Consider the following 14,362-nt stretch of genomic DNA (forward strand, 5'->3'; position numbering starts at 1 on the left):
CTTTTTGCAACATTGTAATTTTGGAAATACCATTGTGCCTTTTTTGTACTTTTTCTGTTCAAAAGGGATGGATAGGATACCAATTATAAAATCCTGGAAATAGAGGTGAATGAACAAAAGTCATCACATTTTTCACATATCCAACCAGCCTCTACAAATTTATCGAAACCCTTGGTAACAAATGGTAAAATTAAGGAAAATTTTATAGCAAAGACATACTTTTTTTCAGTCTCTATTGACCTTTAATTATTAATTCATGACTTTCTGTCTTTCAGGTCTAGAGTTAATGCTTAACTGGAACCATCTGACTTAACTGGATGAAGGTTGAGCATGTTTGCAAGAAACACTTTGGGCAGATCTGGTGTGAAAGATGTGATGAATGTGTGGACCAGCATCTCTCCTACACAGTGTTAATGATGGTGCAAACTGCTAAGGATGGTGGGGAATCTGTGATGCTGTGGGCTTGTTTGTTTTCCAAAGATCCTGAATATCTTATTTTAGAGAACATGGCATTATTACATCTGAACTATCAGGTGATTTTGAATAAAATGGGGTGATGTTTTAACAGGACAATAATAAAACCTAAGCGATGTCCTGTTGGTAGAATGAAGTTCATATAGTAGAGGGAAGTAGTTACTTCTTAAAGAGCTCAAGGTCAGATTTTCACATGCATATTCTTTAAGAATGAAACCTTGTTTTAAAAAATGTAATTTATTCAGGTTATAGAAAACAGAAGTTATAGCAAACGCACAATAAAGCTGATGTCAAAAGCACAAATGTGTAAATCTGAAAGTATAACGCGAATGATTTAAATGTCATTTAAATCACATTGCGAGGTTATATTTTAACATAGCAGCTGTTAAAACATAACCTGGGCAAGAGAAATAATAATGAAAAAACATACAACCAATCAGAGACAAGTTGTTTACCACTTCCTGGCACATGGGATGTTTCTCATCCAGTAGAGATGAACTAGACGCCCCTTTCCCTTCGTCACAGGTCTGAAGTATCCAACCCCTAGGAGTCAGACCCAGAGAGGAAGCAGAAGACTGCTAAATGTCTGACATTCCGCGGAAATCATGGAAAACCCGGCAAACAACAGCAAGCACGCTGATAGCACGGGAGACTGCGCCATCTGCTTGGAGAGGATTCAGAGGAAGAAAACGCTCAAGTGTCAGCACTCTTTCTGCTCGGAGTGCATCGACTCAGTTTTCAGACTGAAGCCCGCATGTCCGATATGCAACACATTCCACGGAGTGTACACGGGGACCCAGCCGCAGGGCACGATGACGGTGACCCACAGCTTTCTGAAGCTGCCGGGCTTCGAGAACTGCGGCTCAATCGTCATCCAGTACAGTTTCCCAGGGGGGATACAAGGGGTGAGTCTGGCAGCTTCCTCACGCTGCTGCTGTTATACTGTTACTTGTTAGGAACATAGTTATCCAGCAGGGGGTGCTGTGTTTCCTTCTTTAATTACAGGAGGGAAGTTCCTTAAGGCATCCGAGTAAACTCTAAAGATTGACGTCATTACATTGTTGAAAACAAAGTGTGGACGTAATGATGTGAAAAGAACCATAATTTCTGCCTGATTTAACATCAATACAGTGTAGAGCTGATCTGTTGATTTTTATTTTTTTTGACTAATCGATTAATAATTTCCAGTAAAAGCAGATAAATAAGTGGATGTACCATTAGTTGTTGAAACCATTTTCTGACTGTATACTTTTGGGATAAAGGTGGAGAGCAACCATGTCAATTGATGTGCACAATGCATTGGGGTAACCCATAAAGCATGTCCTTTATACATGGCAACAGTGGATGTCAACATGATAACAATACTGTGGAAAAAACTGTTTTTCTCAAAGTACCTGTATTAATGCAGACTGAGCATTTACCTTCATCAAGCCATTTATTTAACTCATGAGCTTATTTCAAGCAATTTCCAGTCAGGCAATATTAATGCAAAACAAAAACAAGAAACTTTGCAGCCAAATTGCTCAACTTTCTGCATATTAAAGTTGTTAGTAAGAGGAAAGGTTCAGGTATTCTTTGTGTAAAGGCCAGTGCTGTACACTGTTAAACATAGATGACCTTCAAGCACTCTGGCAGCACACCATGAGAAACTGGGATCAATGTGGCTACATTTACTCAGGAGTATTTAGGCAGATGATTCAGTCTACTGCACCAGAAATGTAACCTGAAACTGGATAATGTGAAAGGTACCAGTATATCAACTCTGCACCAAGATGCAAGGCAGTGATTAACAACAAATATTGTTATTGTTAAAAAAAACATAAGATTTCTTCTGTTACTTTGAAATACTGTTTGTCTTATACTACTTAAGAAGAAATGTGCAATTGGTGAATTTTTCATAAAAGTGAAAATGTTTTTTTTTTGTCGTTGGTGGTGAATATGTTATAAAACAGACATTCAACGCAAATGTAAAAATCAGATTTATACTCGGTGGCACTTCGTTACCAGAGAAAAAAATTCCTTCTCTTAACACCAAATGAATTATTGTTTATTAAACGTAAGCTCTTTTGAAATACTGCTTATCTGCTTAGGCACAGGAAATTTACAGTTGGTAAATTTTTGCAAAAGTAAAAATCAGATGTTTACTTCATGGCACGTGGTTACCAGAAAACGCACTCATCTCTTAGCAACAAATTAACAACAATTATTGTTATTCAAAATGGCAAGGCATTTCAATGCTCTATGCTCTGCTATGGCAGGCCCCAATAATTCTTGTTACTAATTAGTTAATGGTTAGTAATCAGATTTCAGAACTGATGTCTAATTTGATTGGAGAGAACATCAAGACAATCACGGCTCAGAAACTTATAAATTTGCAAAATGAATGTTTGTTTTTTTGTATTTTTATGATGAAACCTTTTGGTGCTCAGCTAAAAAAATGTTGTCTTTATTCCAGGCTGAACACCCAAATCCCGGCGTGAGGTACAGCAGCACCTCTCGTATTGCCTACCTGCCAGATTGTGCAGAGGGACAGAAGGTCTTGAGGCTGCTAAGGAAAGCATTCGACCGAAGACTTACTTTTACCGTTGGACGGTCGGCCACCACAGGCCTCAACAATGTCATTACCTGGAACGACATTCACCACAAGACCAGCATAAATGGTGGCCCAGAGAGGTAGGTGATCCATTTTTTTGGCTGACATCTGAAACAATTCCATTATGAAATGATCATACTAGAATCGCATTTAATTAAAAGAAACAAAAAACTAAAAATCTGTATAAATAGAACTGTCTCTTGATATGAAAATCTATTTCCAAAAGACTGCAGTTATTCTTTCTTCAGGAAAGCATCATTTCAATGCTTTGTCCAGGCTCGACAACGATGACTGGTATCCTTCTCTCATCAGAAAAGCACAAAAGTTATTTGAAAACAGAGAGGTGCTTAAAGTCAGTCTTCTTTGTCTTTGTGTTTTGTAAGGTAGCTTAGAAAATTTCTAAAGTCTGAAAGCTTCCTTTTTGCAGAAGTGTCATAAAGACTGTTCTTAGAGTCTTCATAAGAGTTTTTTTTTTGGCCACTGGACAATTGATAATCCATCATTTAACAGAGTCAATAAACAATAACAAATTAGTGGCAAAGAGCTTCTTAAAAAAGACAAGACTTGTTTCTAAGACATAGATGAAGGACTGCAAAGACCTATCTTGCTGTGCTGTTATTTTCTGTCGACAAAAGGTTAAAAAACATCACACTCAAATCAACTTGAGTCTTAAATTATACATCTCCTTAGGCCTCCAACTCTCATAAACCCTCATTTTCTGCTTTGCTTAGCAAGCTTGGTCCCACTTCAGGGTCTTTTTTAATGCACTCCACTATTTTTATCTAACTGTTTATTTATTTATGTTGCTGCCTACTTTTTCAAACATATTTCTATAGTTGTGTGTCATGCAGAGGAATTAGATTATTGTCAGATAATCTCACAACATATTGACAGACTTAACAAATATGTACTTTTTGTTCATAAAAGTTACATACTGCAGCTTTAATTTCACTGAGGAGGGCCGGGGCAACAGATATCTGGTAACAATTTAAATGCAAGCTAAGGCAGGACTATCTGGACTGACAAGAGGCTGTTTTTTATTATAATTTTATAAATATTGTTTGAATTTCTGTCACTAATAAATATATTGTTTTGTTGTGTAATTGTCAAAAGAGGAAAAATCTACATAGACTCCCTGGAATGATGCTAACTAGCTTGTCACTGAACACAATGTTGCTCACCGTTTTCACTGGGGCAGGGATGAGGGATTGTTCTGATATGATGGTTAGAGCTGCTGCTGACTGACTCATCTGTTGTTAAGTGTGGTAAAAGGTACAGGGACAACTTAAATATGTGATTAAGTTGGTTGATGTTTTTCCTTCGTTCTTTAAATGCTAGTGAAATGGAGGCAAACAGTCTGTAACTAAGCTAACTATGCTAAATGGTTGCTAATCTCACACAGTGAACCCCCCTCTTCTCTTGAAGAAAAACTGGGCTACAAATTGACACTCTTGTCTTTTTTCTCTCTCTCTTTGTGAAAATCTGACTTTATTATTTTTCTTGGCAGCATAGTAACTGCCACAGTGTTCTTGTCTTCTACTGACTGCTGCTGAACACCGTCACCATTTCATGCAGATTCAAGGGGGTTGGGGCTCAGTGTAAATTTGAATGTGTGCGTTTTGGTCTCGGAGTGGTAACATTTATTTTTTACTGATAAAAACAATTTAAAAAACACGATATAATTAATTTTGCAAATGACAAGGCCCCAATTTGTTTTCTATTTCTATGAAGAAAAAAACAAAAAAACTATTTTGTGGAGGGGCCCTGAGGCCTAGAACAGTTATTTTCTGCATTTGGTGCATTAGACATAATGCACCAAATGCACTGACATTTTCAGTGAAAGCTTCTTATGGCTGGAATAAAATTCCTGAGAGCGTACGAACGTAAGAGTCTTTTAAATCATTTTCTATTTAGTTAAAAGTATGGCTCTTAGATAATCAAATATGCAGGCACTGAATATGTGATTATTATATTGTTTGCATTGTAGTAAACCATTGTGCTATATCGCTTTTTATTCTTTTTAGCTGTGTAACTTGACATGCCTCGTTTAGATTAAAAAGTGCTTTTTATTTATAATAATAATAATAATTTTTTGGGGAAGAAACTTGTCTGCGTTCCACGGTAATATGTTGTATTTATATTGATTGTACCTGGAGGGACTAAAATTAACCTCTATGGCTAACTCAAGTTTATTATGTGACATGCATTGCCCCTTTTGAAATAAATAAACCACAACAACTTCAAGGTTAGACATTCAGCTGTTGTGACAAAGCTCTGTGAAAGTCCAGCAAGTCTGCTTCAGAAAGAGTGTGCAGCTAAGAAATCAGGTTTCCACCACTGCAGAGCTAGCTCAGGGACGGCAGCAAGTAGGTGTGAGGTTTTGGCACATGTATTTCTTCTTATTCAAGAAAAACATCAAAAGCAATTTGACATTTTACAGGAAAAATGGCAAACTCTGCCATGAGACCTGTATTATACTTATAGTTATATAGGCCTGCCTCTTGTGCGAAGTAGTGGACTTACTTTTCCAAATAAACTTCTATGAATAATAAAAAACAACAAAATGTCCTCTAAGAGGAACTTTGTCCAACCATCCAGCAGCTGTTCAATGGTTTTCCCAGCATGATGGAGAGATTTATCTCAAGGTGCCTCAAGTGCATCAGGAATCAAAATGTTCATATTTTGTTTACGTAGTTAAGAAGCTCTTTACATCTTTATTCTTATGAAAACCAACTCTTGATGCTTTGCATAAATGTGATGTATTTTTCAATGAAATCGTTTAAGACCAGATTAACTTCAGTGATAAAAAGTAAAACAGGTAAGTTTGTGAAAAAATACTTAATCGGTCCCAAGAAAACAAGAAAGCCGGGTTTTCCAGGTACATCAGGAAAACTAGGATTACCTTAGTTATTTGGGCTGTTTTATGGGCAACACTGGCTGCTAGAGGTAAAGAATAAAACAATGAAGTTCAGATTATTTATGTTGCATTAACTGTTGCATGGTTTTGCAGCAGCCCTGGAACTCACAAAACCAATGAGATCTCTTTCTCTGCTCATCTCTTTCTTTTACAGTTTTGGTTATCCAGATCCAGCGTACCTGTTCAGGGTTCAAGAGGAGCTTCGTCTTAAAGGTGTAACAGAGGATGCCTGATTGTTCAAAAACATTTTTTAGACAGACTTAGTGCTGCTCTTAATAAAGTTCCCAGCTGCAAATCTGCACTTTTCAACAGTAATGTTCACCACGAATACTTGAAGATGTGTTTTTTTGGGGGGTTTTTTGTATGTGACCTGGGCTAAACTGAGGGAGAAGTTTAGCTTTTCCAAAGACCTTTTCTGCTTTATTCCTGTTATGTAGCTGATTTACTTTAAGCCAATAAGCAAGACGAGTTTGGTATTGATTTCATTAGTGTATACAGCACCGTTCACATTTTTTAGCAGTCTTGGTAAAAAAGTGTGGAAAGTAGACAAACTAAGTTAATCTTTTGTCACCTTATTCTGATCACACACTGAAAAACATCCTGTTTACCTCATTGAGTTCTAAGTGTTTCAAGCATCACTCAGGATGTAGTGGAAAAGAGGCTTTCCTGGAATGGCATGTATCCATTTTGAAGAGTGACTAGGAGAAATGGACCTGTATTTATTTACCTATTTATTTATAACTCCAGCAAACAGAAAAATGTGGATTAGATTTTGAACAATACAAAAAAGTAAAGTAGTCATTCAAAAAACTAAAAATACACTTAGGAGTTGAACATCATTTTTAGGTGAAGGTTGAATTTTTTGTGGCAGACGGGTAGATTAGTTTATTTAAAGGACTTTTACACATTTCTTTTCTTTTTTTTTCTCCAGAGATGCCAATAAAATTAGAGAGTGCTTTGTTTGTAACAATTTATTTGCACTGGATGGAAACATAATATGAATGAAAAGCGATTGTTTTCTAGGGTCTATGGCAGAGTCAGATAAATGATCCTGTATATTATTTTGTTGACAATCAGTTCTGTTTATTGAAAACGCTTAAAATATTTTGCAAAATAATTTTTGTTCTTTTCCAGCTTCCTTCTTTAAAAAGTGCAAACGCATGCAAACGCTTTTTGTGAAAATATATTTGAACATAACATTTCCCATAAAATATATTTAACTAAATTTACATTTTATTTTTAAATAGGTGTACCAAAAAAACTAAAGAATGACAGTGCCTGGCTAAAGACTAATTAAAAGTAAATTACATTGTTTTTTTAAAAGTAGGTTTATTAGCCTTTCTACAAAAACAGAATTTTGGGTAATATTTTTTGTTTTTGCAGTAATACACCTTAATTGATTTCGTGCCTTATGCAATATCAGATAAGTTTGTGCCTTAAGAACGATTGAAATATGTTTTTATACCCTGACATCACCACGCTTGTACACTAGATGGCGGTGTTTTCCTAGTAGAAGGACTGTTACATTTCGTCGTCATTCTGTTCCCAGCTTTCTCTCTCCCCTCAAAGTTTCCTACTTAATGTGTTTGGGTCAGTTTTCACTGCAACAGTTAGAGAGGAGGTTGCTTTGTCTTTCACTAAGATATGATGTTATATTTTGGAGGAATGTGTACTGCTATGTGGTGATGATGGCTAAATGCTGAAAGGGAAGTTGCTGTTCTTTGTTAATTGTGTGAAGACCGACTAAATCAATGCTGGACCAAATAGTGTATATCCTATTTAAAACTCGCTCTGAATGTTTTGGTCTAGCATTACAGTGCATGGCATACTAAGCTGATTTTTCACTTTGCAGACACAAGCGTCAGTGTATTTTTTACCACAATTATATGGTATATATACATTTTTTTCCCCACAAAAACAAATTTGGAAAGTATAGTATAACATTCAATTTCTCCCTTACATGTCTGGTGTTTCTTGGTCTTTATGATTCTTTTAGTTCTCTAACAAACCTCTGAGACCTTCAAATCAGCTGGATTGATTAAGAGGTTAATTTACACAACACAACTATTGTGTAAACTATACTATTTACAATAGTAAATTTACACATTTACTATTGTGTAAATGCTTTCTGAAATGACTTCAGATTTTGCTTGCTTTTATTTAGGGATATCAGAATGAATCCAGCTGAATAAAAATGCACACCGCAGTTTGAAGATTTTATTCGGCATTTTTCAACCCATCATACATGATCCTCTCGTCCCTCACTCTAGTTTGTGTCTGTAATGTGACAAATTGTAAAAAAAAAGTTCAAATTTGGTTTTTGTCCAAAAAAAAAAAGAATAGTCTAGAAGCACGTTTAACGTTTATTTAGTTTGAAAGCGTGCACGTGATGTAACAGAGTCAGATAGTGGCCTGTTTTCCACTCTGACGTCAGTGTCTGGGGGCATTTCTGTGGCCTGTAGGATCTCAGGGCATCTGCTAACCTCTAATCAGAGTAGGACCCATCTGCCACCCCACCCTATGTTGCCCCTCTTTCTGCAGTAGTTCATCAGTAAAATTCATTCACATGTCATCATCCGTCCATTCACCAAATAATAAAAAAAAAAGGTTTATTTGAATTGTTTTGTGTTTTAAAAAGTTCTTCAACATTTTGGTTCTCTGACGTAGAAAGATTGCCTCATAATGCAACTTACATTTCAATAATAATCCTAGAAACCCTAAACGCACTGAGTAGTGAGGCAGGATTGTGTGTCATATAAAGCAGAATCTAGTGAAAGTAGCACAAAGTAGAAGCATGTCTGAAATTACTTTCACTTCATTGAATCTAACCTACATTTACACATGAAATACTTCATGTGAATTTGTCTGGTTTGTTACTATATGAGGACGTCTCTCTGGAGTAAAAGCACAAATGCATTTTGTTGCTAAAAATTCAAATTGAGAAAGGTTGACTTTTTTTGTGTGTGTGCTTTTTATTTTATTAGATACATTTTTTTGTTTTAAATTTTGTCTCAGATTTTTCTCCATATATTCTTCTGCACGTAGGCTCAAAAGTTCAGTTCTGGTGTCATCTGTGCAGAGCAACATCTTCCATAAGTATTCTGTATTCCCTATGTTTGGAAAAAAACTGCAGAAGGGATTTTTTCAGACTTTTTTCAACTGTTTTGCTGCCTTAAGGACCAGATCTGTTTAGAGCACGAATAATAGTTGGAAACAGATTTTCCCTCCTGAGCTGTGGATCTCTGCAGGTCCTCCAGAGTTACCATGAGCCTCTTGGCTGCCTCTTTGATTAATCATAGTCTTTCATTACCAGATAATGGATTGAACAAGGCTCTTTCAGATGTTTAAAGCATTGGATTGTATTATAAAATTCTACCTTGCTTTAAAGGTCTTCACAACAGCTTATGTTGCATATTAGTGACATATATTTTGTGTTTATTGAATATCGTATTTTGTTTTTCTGCTTTAAAGCGTTTGCGAGTTAGTCTCTCTGTAATCAGAATGTTTTAATCTCTGTGACTTATACTTGAATAAATAAAGACCATAATGACGATAAACCCTAGCATTTCTGCTGTGTTCCTTGATCTTCATGATGGTGTTTGTTCACTAATGTTCTCTAAGCAACATCTAAGGCCTTCAGAAACAAGTTCATACTCTGTTGAAATTACACAATTACACACCAATGGACTCTGTTTACCAATTGGGAGACTTCACTGGGTTTTATTTGCAACCTTCTGGAAAGTTTTTATAAAAAGATATTCTTAAAATGGAAAATGTTACACACAACACCAAGATATTGTCTTTTATCAACTATTTTCGCTTACTTTCATACTATTGTCAGTAAACAGAACAACTCAAAAGCATACCACCCACGCAGATGGTTTGGCTAAATCTAAGAAGTGTTTACAAAGAATGACTCTGCTCTTCTTTATAATAAGCCTAAACAATTACTTTTCCAGTCTGAGAAGAGAAAAATAAATTGTAACAAAAAAATTCAGGAATTATATCCATTTTTAAGAAAAGGCAAGATCCTTTTTTGTTTTCAGAATAACAAGTTTTAATTGACTTTATGCGAAAGTTAGATTTGCTAAATAAAATATTTCATATTTAGTTGTTTACCAAACAAGTAGAAATAAGTTGGTACCAATTTTAACTTTACTTTAAAAGTTAAAATTATTTTTTAACGTTAAAAATATATTAAATTTTTCCGTGGCTGGTGAGTAAAAAGTGTGGACACCACTGATTTAGGGGTGGTCCAGTAGAGGGGAGGGTCAACTACCCACTGCACAATTTTTTTTAGATTGTAATTTGTTGAAAAATCTAAAACCACAACTCCTTTTCGCAATTATGCAAAACTTTGTGTTGGTCCATCACAAAAAAATCCCAATAACATACTTTGAAGCTATATTGAAGGAAAATAGTGCAGAGGATTCCTAAGAAAATTAAAATAATTTTGTGCCTCTATGGACAGGTACTTTCCGTCGCCATCTGGTCCATCTGGATAAGAGGGCAAAAACATGACAACAATGCAAGCAGCTCCATAAATATGCACATTAAATTTTTGCAGAGCAGTAAGGTTTCAAACAACCAGCAATGTAAATTTCAGTGAAAAACCTCCCTCTAAACGTTAATAATCACCTGAGCTCTCGGCATATGTTTTAATATGGGTGGTAGCTTTGTCCTCTGACGCTTTAGTTGCCTTTCATCGATTGTTGCTCTCTGCTGTTTTTTTTGTTACATCCTGCTGCTGCAGAGCAGTAAAAAATAGCACTGAGACTGTTGCTTGCATGCTTCTTGGTGCGACTAGACGTCTCCTTCTGAGACGCTCCCTGGAAGCACAGAGATGCATGCGTACATCCATCAGATGAGAGGCATGCTGCATTTTCTGTGCTGCGGTTGATAAGAAAATCATTATGTGACAATGCAGAGCTGTTGTTCTCGCGCTCTCTCCGTTCCATGCTCCTTAATTAGAGGGTTTTTGGCTGTGAGGAGGGAGAGCCCTGGCACACTGCTTTCCTCCCTCCCTCTTTCCTTGTCTGCCTACTCATCATGCTAGAGGTGCCCAACTACAGACAAACTACCTGTGAATTGTACACTTTTACTTTTATTTCCTCTTCTCTGTAATGAGAATCGGCTCCAGCAGATGTAACCTACTTCTGCATGGCTTTGAAGGTATTTTATATCTTCACCCAGTTTTTTTTTTCTTCCCCTGTAATGTCAAAGTTGACAGAAGAAAAAAAAAATGGTTGGAGGAATCCAAAAAATGTCTATCTGTGCACCACGAAGATGAAGTAATGAGACACGAGGCGGTGCTGGCGTGTAAGCCGAAACGCACAAGGGTTGCTGAAGAGGCATGTGTCTCCATCCGCTCCCTTTGTGTGACAGAATGTCAGCCCACACCACTGACATGTTCATCCTCTGAGCCTCAGGCTGTTTGCTTAAGAACAGCAAAGTGAAGGTGGGTGTGTGGGTGCTTGCTTGCGCTTCTGCGACTGTTTGTCTCCCTGCATCTGTGCATGCACTGTGTACGGAGATGCAATACATGAATGTACAAGTCTGTGTTTGCGCGTGGCGGTCAAGGATGAGTCTAGCATTCTGCTCTCTGATTCATAGCCGGGGTTACGTGGCTTTTTGCCTGCCTGATTTAGCCTAACAGACCCTCAGCTTTTCCTAGTAACGCTGACAGATTTACTGACTTGCTTTCCTGACAGGACACAGCAGCAGAGACGTTATGCATCAAGGTTTTTGGGCCAGGCTGTTGCAGATTGAAGTCTTGCACTTAAGCTGTTGCTCATGAGCAAAAACCACAGTTCCTGCATGACATCAAAACAACAGCTCCAATAATAATTTTCTGTAAAAAATTACTTTTCTTCTAACATCATGCAAAAACTGTTATTCTTTAGTATGCAACGAAAATAGCAATAAAAAGCAAAGCTGCAGGCTTTGCCGGGTAACATTTTGTTGCCCTTCCTGTCTGCAGCTCGTCCATGGCCGTCCATTGTCAGACATCGTCGTGTTAGAGCAATTAGCTTCGGCTGCCATGACAACTAGCATGACCTTTTATGCCGTTTTACAAACAGGAGTCTTCTTTACCAAGGCCTTTCTTTTCAACAACCACAACAGCAGCTGTCTGTAGCACATCGGGGGACAATAAACGGGCTTTGTTGATGAAAGAAGCTGGCAGAAGCTGGCTGAAATGTGCCTCTGTTAAGAGACTGCATCCATCACATTTCCATTGGTAATAAAACAATTTGTATTGTTAGTAAAATTTGTATTTTACTAAACACAAGTTTGAAGCTGCGTCTTAGTGTGAAAGAGTCACACTTGGGACACAGTTATTGTTTAGATTTTGACAGACATTTTATTTGTTTTGCTTCTGGTTTTCCACTTGGTGGGATGCACATATTGAGGAGTTTTAATTTTTCTTTAAGTTCTGAAATTGTCATTGAAGAAAGCCATCACATGCAACCTCATTTGTTATCTCTTTTACAAATATTTTCATGAATGGTCTCTGGAAGTGAATGACTTTGTTGGTCTATGAATATTACACTCTGTAAAATGTTTGTTCTTTTTAAAGATCCACTTTAACATAAAACTATTCCTGTACATCATGAATGTTGGACAGGCTTTAGAAGTGTGTGTCGGTCATTCATTGCGGATGCTTCTTTAGTTTCTCACTGCCTTAAATGAATGAATTGCACAGCCAATTGAGACAAACTCTAAATATGGATGGAAACCGCATCTGAGCACGGATTTCATCACATTTGTGGGTTGGTGTTGAGGGATTAAGAGAATTATTGTTAACCTGTTTGTTTATTTTAATTAAGCCGCCAGATTGTAACATCATGATGTAGGCTTAAGCACAATCCTGTGCACAAGCTGCTCAGGATCCGCAAATTGAACAGAAACGCTAAACATAGACCTGCTCAAGGAATGCTTAGTGTTTGCACAACTGTTTATTTTGTGTTGAGATGCCAAAGTGTGGGCTGCTTCTGCTGCCTCAGTTCTTGGCCAAATAACCATCGGCCATGCAGTGGGGTTATCTAACAGAACAGGAAATACTGTAACCCTCTTACACCATAATGCCGGGTGTTACATCTTTGCAAATACCTCCCAGACAATCAGACAGTGATCAGGGATTTTAAAATACACTGAAAGTTAAGGTGGAAGAGATGAAAAAAGAAACCCTTATGGTAAATAAAATGTGCCTTACTTCCCTTGTGGTTTGCGGACGTGTGTACGTCACACTTCCAGAGGGTCTCAGTGGGGGCTCTGATGATTAGCAAATGAAAACAGCTGCACCTTATGGCAACAAACAGCTTACGCAGCAGTGCAGACGGTGAATCATGACCACAAACAGAAAGCTTAATCACATCAGATAAATATAGAAAGAGTTGTGACTGTTGTAGGCTCTGCTATACAGTATGCTGCATAAATCAAAATGAGTCATAACACGCATATGGATACATACTGGTTTTAGTAGAGCACAGGGGGAAGGAGTAAAATTAAGTTTGTTGCAGATATAGGACACCAATCACACACACCCCCCTGCCCCTCTTTCACCCCCTGACACACACTGAGGCCTTTTGTAAAACTGTGCAACTCTTACAAGGACAATACAAGTGCTTAGAAGGTGCTTAAGCTCTTAATTTAACCAAAACATAGCAAAATGAGTGTGAAATGAAAACACAACACTGTAGTCAAATGAGATGAAAACATTGTCACTTTCTAGTTCTTTCTGACAATGCAGACCATGTCACTAATTAGAAGGGATTCTGATAGAGTCGGTGTTTGAAGAGCAGGAGACTGATTCCTGCCACAGAGACGCCTCTAAGCCTTTTACAGTCAACATATCAAGGCAGGACGGATGGCAAACTAGGAGAGAACACATATTTACTTTTCCTGAAAAGCACCCCACCATTTCCCAACTGCTCAGAATCAAAAGCTTGGGAATATGTGAGCCAAACAGAGGGGGGAAGAAGAAGAAAGAGAGGAGAAGAAGAAGCACATAGATTTTCAGAGAGAGGGGGGTGGATGCGGGCAGATGGCAGATGAAAATTCTCTACGGGAATATCTTTGCAGCTGATGTGTTGCGTAGTAACACACTGCTTTCCGCCATGTAGAAAACACATTCATTAAGTCGCGTTCCTTTATTTTCAAAGCAGTCGTTCTCATCAAAAACAGAAACTAATGGAGGAGGGAAGGTCAGAGTAAGGTAGCGGAGAACAATGAGTTCTGTGGCAGGTGTTTGAAATATTCAGTCCACCTCCATCTCTCGCAACACGAGATCTTATACAAACTCACCTGCTGTGTTGTTATTAATGCATAGTTGCTCTGTCTTTATTAAATTCGATCTGTTGGTCTTGTAAAGTCTTGTA

General features: G+C 37.5%; 1 protein-coding gene across 1 annotated transcript; it reads left to right on the plus strand.

Annotated features, from left to right (window-relative positions):
- The first annotated feature begins 1,009 nt into the window (after positions 1-1,009).
- Positions 1,010-7,151, plus strand: LOC102234776 (probable E3 ubiquitin-protein ligase DTX3). The gene is made up of 3 exons (XM_005801410.2): positions 1,010-1,379; positions 2,930-3,147; positions 6,139-7,151. Exons 1-3 carry the CDS (start codon positions 1,080-1,082, stop codon positions 6,215-6,217), a joined length of 597 nt encoding a protein of 198 aa, XP_005801467.1. The 5' UTR covers positions 1,010-1,079; the 3' UTR covers positions 6,218-7,151.
- The last annotated feature ends 7,211 nt before the right edge of the window (positions 7,152-14,362 follow it).

Source organism: Xiphophorus maculatus, chromosome 1, assembly GCF_002775205.1.
Source record: "Xiphophorus maculatus strain JP 163 A chromosome 1, X_maculatus-5.0-male, whole genome shotgun sequence".
NCBI lineage: Eukaryota > Metazoa > Chordata > Actinopteri > Cyprinodontiformes > Poeciliidae > Xiphophorus > Xiphophorus maculatus.